The following is a 22,510-nucleotide window of genomic DNA, read 5'->3' as shown; positions in this document are numbered from 1 at the left end:
TAGTTCTCTTGTAGCTCAGTTTCATACACTTTTTTTTTTACAGATACACTAAGTAGTCATAAATGGAGCATAAATCTACCCCAAGTCACTGGTCACAAATCTATCCCAGGCACTTGAACACAGGCTTATTAAACACAGGTCCATTCTAGGCACTCAAGCACAGGTATCCCAGGCACTCAAGATAGGTTATCCTAATCACTAAACAAGACCCTTCATCCCAAACACACAAGAGAGAGAGAGAGAGAGAGAGAGAGAGAGAGAGAGAGAGAGAGAGAGAGTAAATTCCCACATCACGGGTTACTTTCACTCATAAATACTTTCCTCTGGGCAGAATAGAATAAGCTACCGTAAACACAATAACAGCTGAGAGTGGCCACTGGAACGGTGATAACCACACAAGAGATTAATTTTTACACGATTCCACCGCGGCGTAATCTTCACCCCTCCCCTCCCCTCTCCTTCCACCACCCACGTCATGATAAAAATATGACCGCGGCTTTCATCCCCTGGCACCATTTGTCCACCCCCTACCCCCTCCTCCCCTTCCATCACTCAGCCACTGCCGCTCACTTTTATAATATGACTCTGAAGGCCCTGGAGGCAGATTCATAAAGGCCAGCACGATGAATATTCCTCCTGTCTGAAGATTCATGATTCTACCTTGTTATTAAGACTTTAAATAACACAAAATTTACATCCACAATATTACAATCATACTAAGATACCATGACTCAAATTTAGCTAAATATCAGATAGAATTATGGTAAAGGATCTCTCACAAAACATTCTCCACTTTAGTGTTGTCCGTTAACAGATCAATAAACACCTCTAGTTATGGCAGGATATTAAGTGCTATCCTGGTATAATCTCTGCACCAACTTTCTTAATAAACGAACGACCACAATATTGGTTCTCTGACTCGATCCCGCGTCGACAACAACTAATCATATTGTCCAACATCTTAATCAACTTCCACCCTCGTTATCGATTCTTTCCACTGCCTCTATTTTCACCTCAGAATGACACTAATCTTCCTTTCATAGCTACCAGCGGAGCGAGGAGACGGAGGAAAGCAGATTCGGAGAAAAGAAAATACCATATAAAGACACGATCCCAATTAGCCGTCCAAAGCCGAAAAGATTCTCCTTTAGCGCGCTTGTCAACACCACCCGGGCTGGCCATCACCAGCCGGCCTGTCATCACCACTCTGATCTAAGTGATAACCAAACATATAAATGAGTTGAAGTATTAAGGTCCAAAAGACTTTCCATTCGCCTAAGTATTAGTTCAATGTTCCAGTTATCCCAGTTCATGTTCCAGAAAGCACAAGAACCCCATCTCACATTAAAGAAGCCCTTGTCTACGTTTCTTATAACCCCCCCCCCCTCTCCCTACAGTCCAAGTTCCATGCAAACATCCCAGTCCACGCACCCTCGTCCACATTCCTTGTCCCCTAGTCCACGTTCCCTGTCCCCCAGTCCACGTCCCTTTTACCTTCCAACATCAGCGACGTCCAGACACTGATAAAGGAAGGAGTGAATAGAGCAGCCATGTGGTGGGATGATGGATCGGCGTCCACCAATAGCGACTCAAGAGGCAGCGAGTCACCCACACAACACAGGTAAAAGTGCTGCTGCTGCTGTTTCTCCTCTTGCTGCTGTTCACAGGTGCTGGATACCACTAATCTGCCCCTAAGCTATCTAGTGGAAAGCACCAGAGAAAGGCTATAACTGCTCCAGGCTACCAGGCTGCGAGTACAACACCTACCGGAGACTGCCAACGGAGGCTATATGTGGATCTAAATACCACAGAAGAGTGAATTGACTTGGGCCATCTGTCTAAGAGCACCTGAGAGGGGGTTACCTGTAAGAGACTACACGTACTAAAACCTACCTGGGAGAAGTTACCTGGCTGACATGAATGACGGAGGCTGCCAACAGAAAATTATCTACCGGCATGTCCCTCAGGAAGATATGCCAATATCTAACAAGAAATATTTCAATATCTAACAAGAAATATTTGTACGACTAACTAATAAAATAAAAAGGGTCAAAGAGTAGGTTCTTATTGGAGATTGTCTGTGTAGGAGTACGAGAAACTAATGGCGAGGAACAACAAGCGAAGACAAACAACTAAATGCCCACTACCCAAGACTACCTAAGAACATCTACAGGAAACTATCAACCACAAGCAGCCTGACGAAGGCTCTCAGAAATTGGTACCTGGCAAAGGCTTAACGACCTGAGATAACCCGAGAGACTTAACGAGAAGTTTGATAAGGACGCTTGCAGACAAATGACTAATTCCTCGTAACTAACGATAGGGTAGTAAGCCATTTAACCAAAGACGTCCTGATCTTCCATCACCTCCTGAACAACATACACCACCGTCTTGTAATCTAGTTTCTCTCTCGACTATCAACATAACTCTACACGTCATATTGAAAGCTCAGTTTTCACACACACACACATGATTATCAACCTCTTTCCCAGGACCAATAAACTAACTATATAGACCATGACATCTAAAAAAAAAATCCGCATCAGTCAACACCATATTCAAGTCACTAATCACTCTTGGCTAGAACCACTAATTTCGATAATGGTTCTTAGCTTTTACATCCAAGTTCTTAGCTTTTACATCCAAGCAAATAACCACCCCAACCATTTAAAGACATCCTAAGTAATGCCACGTTTTAACAGAGCTTCAAACGCCATAAAAACTTACCCCACACAGCCAGGACACACAGGCTAATTAATTAATATCTCAGTAATGAACCCCAAGATCCATAATACGTCTACCGTGAGTACTGTCTCATCCCTCGCTCCCAGTCGTTTTGTTTGGATTATAAACCTCAGCCATCGTTACATCAACACTCCCGCCTTTAAACTTAAAACATTTTAACTGTACGATCCAATCACTTTGCCTAAGTCAACTGTGGGTGCATGATATATTTATACCGGTATTTCTTTTTAGACAATCCATTATTAATTTTATCCTGCTGAAAAATGTGGCCGTAGGAAGGTTTTATAATACAGTAAAGATGATAATGATAATAATAAAGAAAACATACAAAAAAAAACAATAAAATTTATACCACATTGCAATAATAGTAAAAAAAATTATTCCCATCTAATCCAAAATAATTTAATCTCCCGTATTACCTCTTCTGGTTTGTGGCACACGCACACACACGCGCACGCACGCACGCACGCACACGCAAGCGCGCACACACCCCACCAATGACAACACATCCAATCAGGGCGCGTCTTTGTCTCCCCTTCTAATTACTCCCATCAAAAGGATGAAATTATCAACACTAAGGCTGTAATTAATCTCTGACCAGCCAGACTTGCTCCCTCCCGCCCCAGTATTATCACCCTCCCTCCCTTCTCTCTCTCTCTCTCTCTCCTCTATTATTCTCCCTCTTCCCATCCATCCTCATCACCATTCTCAATCACCGTCTCCTCATTCTCTATTATTCCCTTCATCAATCTTCATCCCTTACTCTTCCACGTTCACCAGCTTGCATCTCTCTCTCTTGATCAGCATATTCTCCCAGAACCAAGAAATATGAATTACAAAATACAAATTAAAATACATAAGGCAGTATTTAACACGGAAAAAAAATACGAGTTAACAAAAAAATAATTCACATGCAAGAAATGAAATACACAAATAAAAACAAACAAAATGAATGGATAAAATAACCAAATAAAAACCACGTTAATTTAATAATAACAAGTATTTTAAACAATTACAATAATGAAAATAACAAGGAGTATAAATGGGTTAACTTAATGCCCTATACCTGTAATACTGTGACACCTGCCGAGCTTCTACCTACCTTACAGTAACAGCTGGGTTTTGTTAGTAATACCTACCAGAAATGTTACCAGTTTCAGGACATACTGTAGATGTTTGTTTCACACACACACACTAATGGGGTGTAGTCCAGAGTGCTTTACGCCAAATAAAAAAAATATACGCGCGTTGTTGGTGCTAAAAACAGGTGGATGGTGGTGATAGAGGTGGAGGTGGTGGAGGTGATAATAGAGGTGGAGGAGGTGGTGGAGGTGATGATAGAGGTGGAGGAGGTGATGATAGAGGTGGAGGAGGTGGTGGTGATGATAGGGTGGAGGAGGTGGTGGTGATGAAGGGGGGGGATTGATTTTTAATGCAAAATTAAAAATATATATTTTTATACATTGAAATATTACCAAGAATTTTGTTTTTGTTTTGTACTTCATAACACCACCTAAATATACCTCCCTTAAAACTTTGTTGTGAACTAATAAAATATTAATGGTCCGGCGGAAGCTCTCCAGGTAAGTCGGCCTATCGGAAACAGTGCTTTATATTAAAAATAAAATCACCTTTATTTTTCAACTCAAATAATTTATTCAGGAACAACAGCAGAAGTACAGATCCATACGGTGACGGTAACACACTGCGGTACATCAACTTGTGTTATGGTCTGTGTTTTGTGAATTAAGACCAATGGTGAAGGTACTGCCTCAGCATACATCCTCCCCATCTCATTCCTCTCTCAATGTTCTTGTACGCATTATGTCACCCTCTACTATCCTACACTATCTATACTATCACTGCACCTTTTATAAACACATTCTTCTATTTCATTCTCTCTCATGCCTCGTTCATACATAAAAAAAATATATATATAAAAATTGAAATACTCTTAACTCTTCATCCGCGGGGCATAAAAATGAAGGCAAAAGAAAATACTGGAAGGATAAAAAATGGACACAATACGCTCAGCTCTCGTCACCCGTGGGAGTTAAAATCACTTTTTTCCCGGAGTTCAGAAAAACGTTCAAGATTACGTGAAAAAAAAAATAAAACGTTCCCCTGATGCCGCCGTGTTGGTGACACACACACACACACACACACACACACACACACACACACACACACACACACACACACACACGGTGAAAAACCTCGCCAAATTACCAATTATAGAAATTCACCATGCACAACGAATCTCCTCCCCGCCATCTTAGGAATCAATTTGCCAAATAAATGCTTCGCTCAATCGACTGCACCCTCAAGATGATTATCATTCCCGACTTACTGTTGACCTGAAAGACATTTTCATTTAATTTCAATTTGGAGAAAAAATATTAAATTCATGGGAAAGCTGCAGCGGGTTTTTTTTCTAGTATTAAAAATTACGAGAGAGGAGGCCGGAAATTTTGTATTTAATTTTAATGATTTGATTTCTTTAGTTATAGAGAAACATTCGCTTTATATATGAAAAAAATTAAATTTGTATATGAAAAAGATTATACTTCTATACCAGGTCTGCACGGTGAGGACATGAACAAGTATGAGTGGATATTTTCATTTGTCGTCTTACTACTTTCCTGGCACTTTCTAGCCGCGGTCGTGTCACTTTTCCACCACCTCTGCGGTTCTGTAACCCTTGATCCACCCCGGGCTAAGTGGAGGGAAGCGATAACACGCGGAAATTCAATGGAGAGTTAATGATCAATTTTGTTTATTCTCAGACTTATTGTTACTATTAGGCTTATCACAACAGAAAACGCGACCAAGATTCTTGAGGAAATATAACTTTACACACACGCACACACACACACACACACACAGAGGAGGAACAGCTGGTCAAACACCCAAGATATATCACAAGTGGAGGCGAAAGTTTCCAGCTAATTTATACCCTTAATAAGTTTGTTGTGTATAGAAGTTTATCTCAGCAGGGAAGTAAAATACAACAGAGAATAACTTTTGCCTCCAAGTTTACAATATTGTTTTTCTTATTTTCTTTGTATTGTTTTGATGACGCCAGTGGTCTCCTCCCTCTTTACCTGTCGCTTTCTTGTACTCTTAACCCGTTCAGTATGATGCCTTAACTCCTTGAGACCGATGCCAACCCCTTGAGACCGATACATTAACTAATTGAGACCGATGGCTTACTACTTTCTTTCTAGACAGTTGGGCATTAATTAATGTTTACAACAAATCGATGGGTGTATATCCAAGCAACTGATACCAACTCACACTAGATGACAATCAATTCTTCTCCCAATAGCCAGGAATCGAACCTCAGTATTAAACATGACTATTGGTCAGAGTGGTTTTAGGGCGGATCATTTCTGGCCACGATGACAATGGCAGTAATAGAAGGTCATGGGTGACTACGGAAACACGACTAGACTCCGTGACGACTCTAGCCACGACTACCACGGAAGGACGCCTATGGGAGGGGATGACTGTCCATTACGACTCGGGTTGCGGGAGTCACGAGTCGTTGCCTCCATTGTCAACTAGGCCGGGCAAGGCGACGACTCCAGCCATAAAACCTTCACTCCACAACCACCTACCCACTCCCACTCCTCCGACCTTAAATTCTCACTCCCTATCCTCACAACACCTCCGAGAGCTTTTAAGTTTAATAAATATGTAAATAAAGTGTAGTGTATTATAGTCATTACTATCACTCTAATTTTCATTATCATTATACTGCACTATATATTTCCAACCATCAATACCACAACAACTTCCCATCAATACCAGTATAATTAATGGCATGTATCATTATTATTATATTTTAGTATATCAATCATCACTATAACATATTATCATTAGCAGTACGTATATCACTATTATAATTTTCACTATTAACATCATTACTTAAGCCATTAATAACGCATTTACACTTAAAATTAATTCACCTACCGATATACAACTAGCTTTCAACCAGGTGAAATAAACAGCATACAGAAATTCTGGTAAGGTTCTGCATGTGCCGACAGTCCAATAAAACTATCCTAAGTGGCATCATAGTACTTAAGCACTTAACCTTCACACAGTGAGATCCCAGGTACCCAGTGATAACGGCCCGTGAGACCCAACAACAACCAGCGATGTGTTAATCCGTCTACGATAGGAAGGACTGGGACCACACCTCACCCTCATAACACCATCTGTGAGGGAATTACAATACCACGTCAGGTCCCTCATAACACCATCTGTGAGGGAGTTACTACAACCACGTGAGGCCCCTACACCATCTGTGTACCACGTGAGGCCCTCATAACACCATCTGTGAGGAATTACTACACCACGAGGCCCATAACACCATCTGTGAGGGAATTACTACACCAAGCCCCTCATAACACCATCTGTGGGACGTGAGGCCCCTCATAACACCATCTGTGAGGTACACCACCCCTCATAACACCATCTGTGTACACCACGTGAGGCCCCCACCATCTGTGAGGGAATTACTACACCAAAAGAGGCCCTCATAACATCGAGGGAATTACTACACCACGTGAGGCCTATAACACCATCTGTGAGGGAATTACTACACCACGTGAGGCCCCTCATAACACCATCTGTGAGGGAATTACTACACCACGTCAGGTCCTTCATAACACCATCTGTGAGGAATGCTACACCACGTGAGGTCCCTCCTAACACCATCTGGGAGGAGTTACATTACATGTTTGCTGTTCAACACCTAACATTACTCTGTATGTTCACTGTATGTTCCTTTACCTTTCTAAAAGGCTTTTGTTAAACCACCAATGTCATTTATGTCCACGTATATTTTCAGCCTTCGGGCAGCAACCGTTAATTATTATTATTATTATTATCACACACACACACACACACACACACACACACACACACACACACACACACACACACACACACACACACACACACACACACACACACACACACACACACACACACACACACACACACACACACACACACACACACACACACACACACACACACACACACACACACACACACACACACACACACACACACACACACACACACACACACACACACACACACACACACACACACACACACACACACACACACACACACACACACACACACACACACACACACACACACACACACACACACACACACACACACACACACACACACACACACACACACACACACACACACACACACACACACACACACACACACACACACACACACACACACACACACACACACACACACACACACACACACACACACACACACACACACACACACACACACACACACACACACACACACACACACACACACACACACACACACACACACACACACACACACACACACACCGGTCTCCCAACAGTCACACAATATCACCGACTCTCCAAGACACTGAAACAATCGTAATATGAACAAAATAAAAATAATTTCACACATCTTGGCAAATTAACACAGCGCGTATGACTTTCCCTGGTCACATACCCGCCACCGTCACTAGAGCAGATGGTGCAGGAGGAGGATAGGGAGGAGGAAGAGAAGACGGAGGAGGAGAGGTAAAAGAGGGGAGGATGAGGGAGAAGAGGGAAGCAGTGGTTAGGAAGGGAGGAGGTGAGGCAGAAGTTGTAGGAAGGAGAGGAGATGGGGGAGGAAGGTAGGGGAGGGGGGAAGGGGAGGAGTGGTAGGAAGGGTAGGAAGGGGAAAGAGATGGGGAGGAAGGGGAGCAAGAGTAGTAGGAAGGGAGGAAGAGTGGTAGGAAGGGAAGAGATGAGGGAGGAAAGGGAGCAAGAGTAGTAGGAAGGGGGGAGGAAGAGGGTAGGAAGGGAAGAGATAGGGGGAGGGAGAGGGGGAGGAAGAGGGTAGGAAGGAGGAAAGTGGTAGGAAGGGGAGGAAGAGTGGTAGTAGAAGGGAGGAAGCGTGGTAGGAAGGGGGAGTAAGCGTGGTAGGAAGGGGGAGGAAGAGTGGTAGGAAAAGGAGAAGGAAGAGATGACGGAGAAAGATGAGAAGAAAGAGAAATAAGAGACTAGGAGGAAAAACAGGAAACAGAAGGAAACAGAAGGTGGAAGAAAGTAAAGAAGTGAGGAGACGTAAAGAGGGAAAAAAAAGAGAAAGCAGATAAGTAAACAAAACTACAAGCAACACCCCCACCAGACTCAACAGTATACATGTACAGGGAGAGGAGAGGAGAGAAGAGAAGAGAAGAGAAGAGAAGAGAAAAGAGAAGAGAAGAGGGGGTTTAGGTTACTTTAGTCCCTCCTCCTCCTCCTCCCATTTATTCTATTCGTCAATCTTATTTCTTATTACATTTTTATACCTGTCTATTATTTCCATCACGGTTTTGGGTCACTCAATTCTATTACACTTCTATCAGCCATCAACCTTAATTACTAATGTCTCAATCAATTACACTTCCATCTATATATCTATCAATTATATTATACTTCAGTCTATCTATCAATTCCACTGCACTTCCATCAAACTATATATTTAGTATTTCCACTGCACTTTATCTATCTATCTATCTATCTATCTATCTATCTATCTAAACCAAGAAACCAACCAAACTTTCTATTTATCTATCTATCCCATTACACATTTATTCATCTACCCACACACCACATCACACTTCAATCTTGCCATCAATTCCACTACACATCCATTCATCCATCACAGATCATTCAACACACAATTGGGATGGAACAGACACACTTCACCTTACAATACACCCATTCACCCACAACACAGCCAGGGAGATTGAAGAAAAACTATTCCACTACTTTCAGAATTTCTCTAAATGTTTTCAAGATTATTATCAATATTTAGGTAATGTTGTTCAGTGGAGATAGTTTACTAACCCCTTGTGTACGTCTCCCTTCTCCTCTGAGTTGAATAAAAATCGTCTGGAGTTAACGAAATAAAATACTAAAAGTGGCAACAGAATTGTGATGAATATTTTAATTTGTGGAATTTGTTGTTATTGTTTTGATTATTTTGTTGGTTATTACTATTATTATTATATTATTATTATATTGTGATTATTATCTTTCTCCACTAACTTCATCAAGGAAAATCTATTTTCCTTATAGAACAAAGACTATGCCTTCTTAATTAGCATAATAATTTTAATTCTAATAACCAAAATGTGGAGATAAAAGGAACAGCTTCTCTGAAAAAATAAAAATGAGCAAAGACAACTTCTGACTATCACGGCCGTAATATACAAAAAAAAAAAAAAAATCTAATTTCATCTCTGTGTTAACAATGGTCCTTCACCGTACACGGGTGATTCTTATCTTCTACAAGAGATATCATTTCCCCCATTCTCATATTTTTTCTTTTGAATAACGCGTTCCAGGTATAATTAAGATTAAAAAGGAGAATAAAAAAGTTCTTTCATTGAACTTTCCTCTGTTAAACCTAATTAAATTAACTTTTGCGCGTGGGAGCGGCACTCTTTTAATCTAAGGGCAGAGAACCCGTGTTTTATGATATCTAACGTACCGAGTCAGGTATAGGAAAACGGCACTCGGTACCTAACGAGAAACACCTCTTACTGATACTATTAATAGCCACACGTATGTTAATCAGCGCGTGCTGGCCGGTTTCGGGGTCCAGCTCACGTACCGAAGCGATGATACAACCACCAGAACCACACCTCTATTAGGTAGTCTCGGCCAAATGACCTAAACGTCTTGGTAATTAAAACAACCCTTACTCTATAGTCATTGAGTATTTGAATTACCAGGACCTAAAAACGAATCAATATCAGAGTAGAAATGGATTCGAACCCACACAAATGCAAACCTCCAGAACAACCACAGCCATATCATAAGCTCTAGACAGGTGACTTTCGTGACCTGATGAGATTCGAACCCACACCTGGGTAGTCATTCATCTTAAAAACAACCCCACTCAGCTGACCCACACCACAACCTCGAACCGGTAACCCTCACGTGGTGTGTTTGAGTGAGTGTCAGTGTTTATATCTGGACTTTGTGATCTCAGCGCCAGGATGAAGATTCCCTGGGAAGAGGCAACAAAATCACATTGTATTTTATTTACAAACAAAACACAAACTGGAGACTTAAACAAAACGAAAAATAGCTTTGTTTATTTTGTTTTGGATCGTGAGAATGGGTAACACTTGGGATAATCGTTGAGAGAGAGAGAGAGAGAGAGAGAGAGAGAGAGAGAGAGAGAGAGAGAGAGAGAGAGAGAGAGAGAGAGAGAGAGAGAGAGAGAGAGAGAGAGAGAGAGAGAGAGCTAGCTACCAATCACAGAAAATTTTTAACCATAACAAAGCTTACACATGAGGGATTGGGTATGGAAGAATGGCTAATCCCCCCCCCCCTCCTGTATATTCTTCTGGACGAACCGAATCTCCATTTTTCCCTCCCAAATCTAATTCTCTGATGCGGGTTTAATCCCTCTTCGCCAGAATATTTTTTTTTCTCAATATAACTGAACCAATGGGCATTTAAATATATCTTAAATTACTAAAACCAACATTCAAACTCAATGTATTTATATTATTTCTCTATACATATGTCCACATTTTAATTTAGTACATCAATACACATTCTAACTGGGTATGTATCTAAACTTTAAAGTACTTGAACATTCTAAATCTACCAGTATTGAAACATTCTAGTTCAACATGTATTTAGGCAGTCTAACTCAACACTTATTTAGACATTCTTCCCCAACACGCATCTAAACATTCTCCCTCAACAGGTATATAAATCCACCAAGGGATAATTAACCCGAGGAGCAAACATTCAGGTCTAATTATGTAAAACACTAATCAAATTAAGACAATTAATTACATATAATTAACCTGTTTCTGAAGTTAAAGGGTAAATTAATGGTTGACTGCTGTTAACTATCTCCTCTGTGTGTGTGTGTGTGTGTGTGTGTGTGTGTGTGTGTGTGTGTGTGTGTGTGTGTGTGTGTGTCTGTGTGTGTGTGTGTTTGTGTGTGTATGTCTGTCTGTGTGTGTCTGTGTGTGTGTGTGTGTGTGTGTGTGTGTGTGTCTGTGTGTGTGTGTGTGTGTGTGTGTGTGTAAATATTCTTAAATAAATACAACAGTTCCATAGGCGAGTATATATAGTGAACCTCCATATAAAGGACTTCTCTCTCTACACAATCCGTTAAATCTGGGTCTCACACCTAATGGACCCTCGATATAATGGACTATCAGCTCTATATAGTTCGTTAGATTGAGGTATCATATCTAACGGACCCTCGGTATAATGGACTTTCCTCTCACCTAGAGTCCGTTAATACAGAGGTTTTCCGACAGATTTCATGCATAAGTATACATATAATTCATGTATAAGTATAAATATGACTTTATTTCATGTATTTTAATGCTTTTGTTCTTTGTAAATTCCATGTATTTTGTCTACGCATTTTCTATTTTCAGTTATTTTTTATTATAAACTTGATGTGTGGGTGAGGGGCGGGTGTGTGGGTGAGGGGCGGGTGTGTGGGTGCAGGCGGGTGTGTGGGAGAGGATGAGGATAATGTGGGAAGCTGAGTGCTATCTTTGTGGTGGTGAGCGGAAGTGGGAAAGGGGTGGAAGCAAGTGGATAAGGGGAGGGCTGTCACCTTAGAGGGGGAGGATAAAGGCAAGAGGTGGATAAATAAGTTGGGCACCTTAGAGGGGGATGGGGAGTGGGGGAAGGGAGGGGTGGGGCTGCATCATGGTAGCAGGAGGGGGTTGGGTGATGGGGGGGTTGATGGTGGAGGGGGGGGGGAGGCACCATCAAGGCCAAGATAGACCTATATATACTGAGGGAGTGAAGGGAGAGATGACCACTCGCTCCATACATCTCCTCCAGCCACCACATCTCCTCCTCCACTATCATGTATAAGGTGAACCTCAGGCACTCACTGTTAACATATTAATTACATGCTAAACACTTCATCAGTTGAGGTGTTTCATGCCTTGTAAGTAGGGTGAGTAACTTGGCACCTTAAGTATAATTGTAAGTAGGATGAGTAAATTGGCACCTTAAGTATCATAAGTAGGGTGAGTAACTTGGCACCTTAAGTATCATAAGTAGGGTGAGTAACTTGGCACCTTAAGCACGCAATTTAAGATAGGTGAATAACTTGGAAACCTTTCTTGGATCATATAAACCTATAGTCTATCTCCACATCAAAGCAACTGAGCAAGAGGGTTGTTAACTCATTCACCTGTACAGTAAGAGTTTATACAGATATATGCTATTCGTAAGTCATAATTCCCGGCAATTGGCATGTGTAACTCGTACGTTATAACTCTGATAACTAAACAAACGCAAAACAACAAGAACACGTGATCTGTTAACTTTAATTACCGAAACAAACTTAAGACAAAGAGAGTTACGTAATTTTGTAATTTCACTTACCAAACCAATAACCTAAGACTACCAAGTCAACGTAATCTCATACCTACTGTATAGTGAGTAAAAAAAAAATTCAAATTCACAAAGAAAATTTCATAGCTAACAACTAAAGTAACGCACGACAATTAAGACAACATACAATACCAAATATTCACTAACAAAACCAACGTACGTGTGTGTGTGTGTGTGTGTGAGCCAGACGTGTTTTGTACCAGTGTGTCTACGAATACAGACTCGCTGCCTGAACTGTTAAACAACGACTGTACACGGTGGATTCGAGACCCTACGTGCTACGTGTGTGCTGGCGTGTGTTCGCTCGACACGTACCAGTGATTAACATTCGAGTGCAAAGTGTGTTAACAAGTCCGTTTCCCCCCCCCCCTCTCTCCTGCAGGTGTTCGTGCTGTCCGTGATGGCCGTGGTGGTGGCCGTGGCTGCCGCCCTCCCCTCCAATTCCTACCACCAGCCACAGACGTACAAGGAGGTAAACACCACACTCTCTTGTAAACCAATTAAAGTTGAGGTATTTCATGGAGAACAAGAAATACTCACACGGAAACACAGTCGCAGTGAATTTTAATACACATACTCTTAAAGTCAATGCATTACGTTACACTAAAAATTAAAATAAAAACACTCACAATCCCAGCATTTACATCCAGTCTATTTTAATGTTAAACATAAATCCCATTAAAATAATTCATATCTAAAGTACTTAAATCCACAGCCTTTTCCTGCACACACTATACACGAAGCTGCTGTAGAGTAATATCCCAGTTCACTCCATACTCTAATAAATCACAATACAAACAAAAAATACACAGGTTTAATATATACAAATATCTAGTGACCATGTAGAGTGTGTGCAGCTGGTGGTGGTTTTATTTAACACAATAACAAGGGTAATTTACCGGAAAAATAGTGTAATCTAAGCAAGGCATTACATGTATACGCCAGCACTGTAGGTAAAGTAAATAACAGTTGAATCTCACAGCAAGATAATAACACAGTATTCAACAAGCTGTATTGTCGTGTGGTGAATTTAAGAATAAAGTAATGCACACCTACACTTAATTGAATTACATGTAGGACCCCTAGAAATAGTTAATTACAACACGAATTAAAGTCAATTAACCTGGAAATGAGTGAATTATCTCGAATAATACAGTAATTAATCCACGAATTACTTCATGGAATACAGTGAATTAACCCCCCCCCAAAAAAAAATATACAGAAGCACATCTTGAATTAGTGTATTACCCTAACTACAATGAATTACCTTCAGAATTACAGTAAAGTACTCCCCAAATAACAGTAAATTGTCTTTTGGTATAATACTGTAACGGAATGCCACTAGAATATTTTACATAAGATATCGCGAAGCTGGAGACCATGTTAACAGAACGTAATGGCTTGTGAGTGCTTGTCTCTCTGAGTATTATTCCTATATGTACAAGCACAAGTAAAACACACATAAATATTACACACGCCTTCAGGATTAGGTGAATATGTGGTACGATTTTAGTTTCCAGGATTAGCAAGATTAGTACGACTCTTAAGTGCTTTTAGGATCAGACAGATTAGCGGAAATATTTAAGTACTTTGAAAATTAAAAGTAATTAGTTGGATTATATTGGTATTTTCAAGGTGAAGATTGATTAGTTGAAGTCTTGAAGCACTTCCATGATTCGGCTGATTAATAAAAGTTTTTGAATACACCTGATTAATAAAAGTTTTTAAGCTCCTCCGTGATTCGGCTAAGTTGTAATCTCTCTCTCTCTCTCTCTCTCTCAACCATCCCAGGAGCCCAAGCCGTACTCGTTCTCTTACGGTGTCCAGGACGACTACGCCGGCACCAACTTCGGCCAGAACGAGCAGTCAGATGGCAACACCGTCAAGGGCTCGTACACCGTGCAGCTCCCCGACGGCCGCAAGCAGACGGTAAGACACCTAACGTGACAGTCTTGAAGATGTTGATGTGATGAATATTCCTCATGTAAACACACACACACACACACACACACACACACACACACACACACACACACACACACACACACACACACACACTAATATTGAGACTGTGAATATTTCTAAGGCTTGTCTCTCCTTCTTGGTAGTAACGTACCTGTATCTAGTTAATGTATGAGTCATGTTATTCTAATACTGTATATATATTATGGGGAGCATTGTTAGTTAATTTATTTACATCTTAAGACATGAGGAATGTTAATTGTACGAACCTGGACCCTCATGTTTACTACTCACTCATTCACTCACTCATTCACACACCTTCAGTCGCTCGCATACACAGGTGAGCTTCAGTATAAAGTCGGTAGCTGGTCAGATCTTGGCCCTTGTCTTAAGAAGGTCCAATCCTAATGGGACCCAATCTAATCTAACATGACCAATAGGAATAAACCTCAGTCCTAAAAGTCCCCAGTCTCCTAATGGTTATAGTGGAGCTTATTAGAACTGGGAGCCATTCGACCTGGAACCTATCAATCTCTTGAATGTTGTAACACAAATTAAGACTAATTATTGGCTCTACCTCCATTAATCAACTTCCATTACTTACTAAGTTGGGTGGAAGAGGTGAACGAATGGTAAAAAAAAAATCATAAAGTTTGGAGCATATTACGAAAAATGGATTATTACCATACCCCTACAACTTCAATTCATAGTTTATGAGCCTGAGTTGATCAAATCTTGCGCGCGCTGCATGATACTGCCCATTAAGGCGAATAGACTCGTTGGTAACCTTTACGACTGGCACTCACTCATTCACTCCTCTGCTGCTGCTAGACACATTATCCCCTACGCCAGGTTTCACCACACTCCTCCCCCTTACTCCCACGTCATACTCTAGCAGTCCTATGTCCCTAGACCTTAAAATCTTATTAACCTAAAAATATCACGTTGTTAATCTCTCCCTCCTGCCTTATGCTGTACTACTATAAATGTCTTCACCATGTTAATAATCATCCTAAGTTTTACCTGTCCACGGTAACTGATTACACCATTCATTCATGTGTCCTTTATATAATTCATTTCTTTTTCCTTATAATTATCATGATTATTTTTAATACTTTGGAAGTTATTTGTCTCAACTGGTTTTATTTCTTAATTAACTTGTATTATGGAGGATTATTTCCTCTACAACTACAAACCAGAATTTATCAAGATCAACTTTACTTTTAGACACCCACTCTTTTCCCTTTAGGTGAACTACGAGGCTGACCACTACAAGGGCTTCGTGGCCGACGTGCAGTACTATGGGGAGGCCCAGTACCCCCACCAGTACGGCCCCCCAGTCACTTACAAGCCCCAGTACGGCTACCAACCATCGCCCTCCTACCACTAAACCCCACCCCCAACAAGATATAATATTCCTTTATATTTTTATACTTAGATAACTTGAGCTTTAGATGTATATGTTACCGTGATTAATTACCTCCAGTAAGATCTATATCATGGAAGGTGTAAAAAGCTACTTCAGTATTTTTCACCCCCCCCCAGGCACATTAGGCGTGACTCACCATCTCCCCCAGTCTCTCACTATTCCCTAGGTAGTAATATATACCCCATTATAGTCCCCACACCCATCACGTTAGGTCGTCGTAATTACCACCATCCTCTCTAATCCTTCACTAGTCCCTCGCTAGAATTTTACCTGTTTCCCCCGTCACAATCCTCCTCACCAATCTCTAACCAATCCTCCTCACCAATCTCTAACCAATCCTCCTCACCAATCTCTAACCAATCGCCCTCACCAATCTCTAACCAATCACCCTCACCAATCTCTAACCAATCCCCCTCACCAATCTCTAAGCAATAAATTTCCGTAAATCCTCTTCACCACCACCATCCACAACGCTGTCTCCACCATTACTCACACCATCTATGGCACTCCACGCACTGTCAACACAAAATAACCAGCAACTGTTGACGGTCGGCAGCGCATTACACCCACTGATCAACTAGGTACACATTCTACACTGTTGCTGTACTTATATTTTTTTTTTTAATTTCATAAGCACAGCGAAGAGACATTTCAATACACTTTAATAAATTCATCTACATCGAACCTGTAAAAAATAATCTATGTTCAAACGTCAACTATACGACACCTTGAAGCCGTCGTCAGTACACTATACAATGGGTGTTCAGAACATTACTGGCCGCCGCCTACGACACACACACCGTTAACAAGGTTCCTGGACCATCTATGAGGCGTCCAGACCGTCTACCACACTTTACGAGGTCCTGAAGTGGTCCAGCAGGTGTCTGGATGGTGTACGAGAAGACCAAACTGTCTACGATAAACGTGGACTATCTAGCAGCAGCCCAGAAAGTCTGTCTACACGAGTTCAACTCGGGGCTGATATTGACAGTACACTAGTGGTGTTGTCGACACACAACCCACCACACTCCCGGTGTTGTTTGATGTTGTAGGCCAATTTTCTACCTGAAATATATTGTTTATGCACATAATCGTCTTTCATTAGCACACCAGCCGAACCCTGTTTTATTACCTATACTTAGCGCACAACTAATGATTGTGGACTAAACAGTGGAGCCGTTTCGTACATCTATGTGGCGAGGAACCTGGAATGGACACTAAATTGATACTAAGCGTTGTGGATCAATGTAAACGGCAGGAGTCACTGTGAAGATGCTACTGTAAACTGGCGGTATAAGGGACTGAGAGCAATGTATATTAGTGTTAACCTTTCCCGTCGTTTTCAACAAATGTCTGGCACCTAAATTTCAATTATTTCCCACATGCTTTGTGGTTATTGTACCTCAAAAAATATTAGGAGAGGAGTAGAAAGTATGGAAATATAAACAGAATTTGATAGTATGAGAAAATTCTTAACAAATGGACAGGACACCGAGAGATAATTACCACGTGCACGGAACATCACCTGGTCTACCTGCCATTTGATAAACACATTACTTCTACGAGGTCGACGGTAAGTTACACCATCTCTACATGTGGATGAGTCGGCAACGTCGCTGACTTTCAGTACTGTAGTCAGAGGTCAACTCGTAGGTACTATAAATGAACTCAACCGCAGTAATACTGCTATACCACCACACCTAGACAGTCAGTCAGCTCCTCACCAACCCAACCTTCTGCTCGGGCCTCTCCTCTCCCCTCCCCTCAACCTACAGTAATAACTCAGTAACAGCGGTAGACGTAGACCCGGGCAGTGTCTCCCTGAAGCCGTCACCACTCTCACCGGGTCTTCGTCAATATTCCTTAAGTCTCACCACATCAACTTTCAAAGCGACGTCTCCTTAATTAACCGCTCCATAAAAGGATGTCTGGGGGAATTTCTTTGACCATCCACTATTGAAATAGGTTGGTTTTCATTAAAAAATAAAAAAAATAAAAAGATAAAAAGGATATTTCTGTTTTTAAATTTACCACATATAAGAGAATTAGAGAAAATAGCTTTTACAACCAGTAATAAAACTTAGTTAAGGTAATTTCTTAAAAAAAAGAATGATTTGATTTGTCTAATATCTCTCTGGCCACCAAAAATATACAGTAAGCCTTTCGGAGAGAACTTGCTTAACCGACCACAGGTGAAAACACAAGTATTAGGGAATATTATGGTAAACAGACTTACATGGACACATCCTTCTGGCTGCCAAGCTCTTTCAATAAACCGTTAATTATTATTATTATTATTATTACACACACACACACACACACACACACACACACACACTGCAACTTGTCTGGGAAAACGGCATGTTGAAATAAAAGCAGGACCGTATATAATATAGGAAATGCTGTCATTATTATAAACTTTCCTTTATATACTGGTGTCATGAACATGTATCTCTCAACACAAGTAATAAATAATAATCATAATAATAATAATAATAATAATAATAATAATAATAATAATAATAATAATAATAATAATAATGATGAGCAGCAGCAGCTGAATTTTTTTTTAAGACAGACTCCATCACTTTTAAAATAACTTATATAGCCTTACTAAGGAAAAATAAAAGTTTTATGCTCTAGCGTCTTGAGACAAGAGACTTACGGTGGTCATAAAGTCCCGCTGAGCAGTCACCTCATCGTGTCACAGCTGGCTGGTTCCGTAAAACCATTTTGGAGTACAACGTGGGGCGGGTTACGTGTACCATCTATAAACTCATTTGGTGAGCTGCTCATGTCCCCATGACCTTTAGTAATACCCCTTCCTACAATGTTACCGGGGAGGTGGGTTGTCACTATGATGCCCCAGACAGTTACTACACCTGGGGGAGGGGTGGCGGGAGGGGGACACTTGCCTCCACGAAGGAGTGTTTCAACTAGTGCCGGTGGTGACTGGCGAGATTTTTATTGATCTACACCACAGCAGAGCCGTCACCCAGGCCTCCCTCCCTCCACCTCCCACACACTCCTGTTACTTTTACCATCACTCCATCACCACCTGCCTCCCTGTACTCTTACACACCAGGAGTAAGGGAAGACTAAAACACCACACACAACAGCTGGTATTACAGGCTAATGGTGTATCCTCGTTCAGTCCTCCTTCATCAATTACGTGATCAGTCTGCAACGGTACATTACAGCTGTCATAAAAAGCCCTCACATCCTAGAAATCCCAAGGTGGTTCCCGTACTGTACAATTAATTACCCAATTGGTTCCTTGTACACTAATCACCATCAATATGTTCATCCAGCCAACACCTAACAAACAGGTGAGGCTCAGGTCAGAGCTAACCATCGCCACGCCACAGTTTCACGATAAGGGAAGAAGAGGAACAGGCTATTCTCTTTAAGTCAACAACAACAACAAGAAACGTGGCCGTGTTTCCCCGGCAGGAAGGAGACACACACACGCGCGCGCACACACACACACACACAATCTCCACCACCATCAGGACAAATTTACGAAGCAACTGGGGGCCGTCAGGGGGGTGATATGTTTCAGTCTCCTGCACCACCAGTCTTGCCTTATCTCCTGAGTCCAGTCTGCAACACACGTCCCAAGACCTGTTTGTAGACTGTTTTGTTCTGGTGAGCGCACACGCACGCACGCACACACGCACACAATTCAAAACACGTTCTTAAGTTATAGGTCTCGACTCGCAATTAGAACACAAATACAGAGGTAAAATGAACTAGACTTCAGTATGAACCACCCGAGCTATCAGTGAGACACGTCCATCAGAACTCGAGAAGGGAAAAGAGTGATATTGTTCCTACTTGACAAACGGTACATCATCGACACGACCACCCCAAGAAATGGTACGTGTGGGGTCAGAAAGTCACATATTTCGACAGCTGTCATCCTCCTCGCTTGAGTGTTCTTTACCTGGACAAAGACGGACAGGTATCTTAACCAGCTGTAAAATCATTTCCACGCGCCACTGCCTCCTGGTGGTGGACGGTGGGAAGTCACAAAACACACCGTTACCTCCGTCTGTCGTAACTTACCGTTAATAAAGTACACACTCCACCTTTCACTCTCAAGAAGTACTTTCATTTTTTTCTTTACCGTTATTACTTCAAATGACAAAACCTCATTTCCTTAACAAGACATTTTCTATCACTATCACTGTTTTATTTTTGTTAGTATCTGTATCATCATAACGTAATTTGTCGTAGTAAATAAATATCAAATTAAAATAAAAAAAGTAACGATATTCATACAAAACAGTTGAAATACGATCAAATTGCGACAGGTCTCTGAGAGGTCACACTTAAGAGGTTCAAAGGTGGAAAGACACGCGCCTCTCTCTCTCTCTCTCTCTCTCTCTCTCTCTCTCTCTCTCTCTCTCAGGTCTCGAGACACTTTAGTAGGCGATCTACATTAACCCCTTCACTATGGGGCCGTCACTTACAATATTTTCTTTACCCAACGCCAGACGATTTTAGTCAGCTCAGAGAGGAACTCAAACACAAGGGGTTAACGTATAACCTGGATCATTATTTTATGCTCTTAACTCTTTACGAGCATTAAATTAAGCAATAACCCCTCAAGGACGACCATTTAAACTATACTAAACCTTTGAGGGCGACGATTCGAGCTGTAGCTCTTTAAAGAATGACAATTATAGTCCTAAAGGAGTTACAACCTCGTCCTCAAAGGGTTAATTGATCAAGGCGTCGAGTACATGATGTTCTCACCTGCTGACTTTGTTTCGTGTTCTTTGTGCTGTTAAATTACATTGGTAGTGTCAAAGCCCGCCACACACACACACACACACACACACACACACACACACACACACACACACACACGTTCTTACAACTGCAGTGGAGGCAAGAGGGAAGAAGGAAACTGAGGAGGATGGGGAGGAACTCAGAATAGGAGGAGGACAAACAAGAGGAGGAGGGGAGGAAGAGAGAAAATGTAAGTCTTATATTCTTAGGAACGATCACGAACCCTTCTGTGCGTTAGGAATTTCACGTACACATTCTTTAATTCCTACATATACGCTCTGGATCCTTGTGTATGTTCTGGTCTCGTGTGTATCCGTGTACGTGACGCCCTCCAGCTGATGAGGTTGGAAGTGGAGATGAAAGTGACATAACAACAGCGATCGATCTTCCCAGAGATTAATTGGTTGACACACTCTGGATGACACCCACACTGCATGACACACTTAAGCTGTCTTAAAATGATGACAACTTGCAACGATGACTTTTGATGACGACAACTTCCAAAGACAACTTATCTCTTGACAATGATAACTTGCAAGGATAACTCTTACGCCTCCATGACGATACCAACTTGTTATCGTAAAGTCAAGTCGGTTATCCTAACGAAAATAACGTTTTAACTAAAGAGCTTGACATATCGATGACAAAAACTTGTTATCTTAACACCTGTATACCTGTTATCTTAATACCTAAGAGTTGTCTTAATGAGAAGCTGATATTCTGATGCTGCATCGAGATCTTAAAAGCCAATCTCTCTCTCTCTCTCTCTCTCTCTCTCTCTCTCTCTCTCTCTCTCTCTCTCTCTCTCTCTCTCATACAATGTGCTCTACACTCAGTATCCAGGCCAAACACACACACACACACACACACACACACACACACACACACACACACACACACACACACACACACACACACACACACACACACACACACACACACACAGCCCACCTCTCTAGGGTCCCGTCACACACAACAATACTCGCGCCATTGAACCACCTGTAAGGCTATCTTCACTACCCAACCGCAGAGGAGTCTTCTTCAACAGTCTTTAAAGCTGCCCCGGGTAAGAGGAATCAAGTGGATATACTCACAAGCAACGGGGGAGTCTTAT

General features: G+C 41.5%; 1 protein-coding gene across 1 annotated transcript; it reads left to right on the top strand.

Moving 5' to 3' along the window:
• The first annotated feature begins 12,598 nt into the window (after window positions 1-12,598).
• Window positions 12,599-16,568, top strand: LOC121874765 (cuticle protein-like). The gene is made up of 4 exons (XM_042379055.1): window positions 12,599-12,681; window positions 13,591-13,680; window positions 15,000-15,137; window positions 16,420-16,568. Exons 1-4 carry the CDS (start codon window positions 12,673-12,675, stop codon window positions 16,558-16,560), a joined length of 378 nt encoding a protein of 125 aa, XP_042234989.1. The 5' UTR covers window positions 12,599-12,672; the 3' UTR covers window positions 16,561-16,568.
• Window positions 16,569-22,510: the final 5,942 nt, after the last annotated feature.

Source organism: Homarus americanus, unplaced genomic scaffold, assembly GCF_018991925.1.
Source record: "Homarus americanus isolate GMGI-L3 unplaced genomic scaffold, GMGI_Hamer_2.0 scaffold40841, whole genome shotgun sequence".
Classification (NCBI taxonomy): Eukaryota; Metazoa; Arthropoda; class Malacostraca; order Decapoda; family Nephropidae; genus Homarus; species Homarus americanus.
This window is presented reverse-complemented; position numbering and strand designations above follow the sequence as displayed.

What these genes read in the sequence shown, in the direction of transcription:
- LOC121874765 (XM_042379055.1), top strand. An exon ending in AGCCACAGACGTACAAGGAG is followed by an intron (nt 13,681 to 14,999) that starts GTAAACACCACA and finishes CAACCATCCCAG; the next exon opens with GAGCCCAAGCCGTACTCGTT. An exon ending in CCGACGGCCGCAAGCAGACG is followed by an intron (nt 15,138 to 16,419) that starts GTAAGACACCTA and finishes TTTTCCCTTTAG; the next exon opens with GTGAACTACGAGGCTGACCA.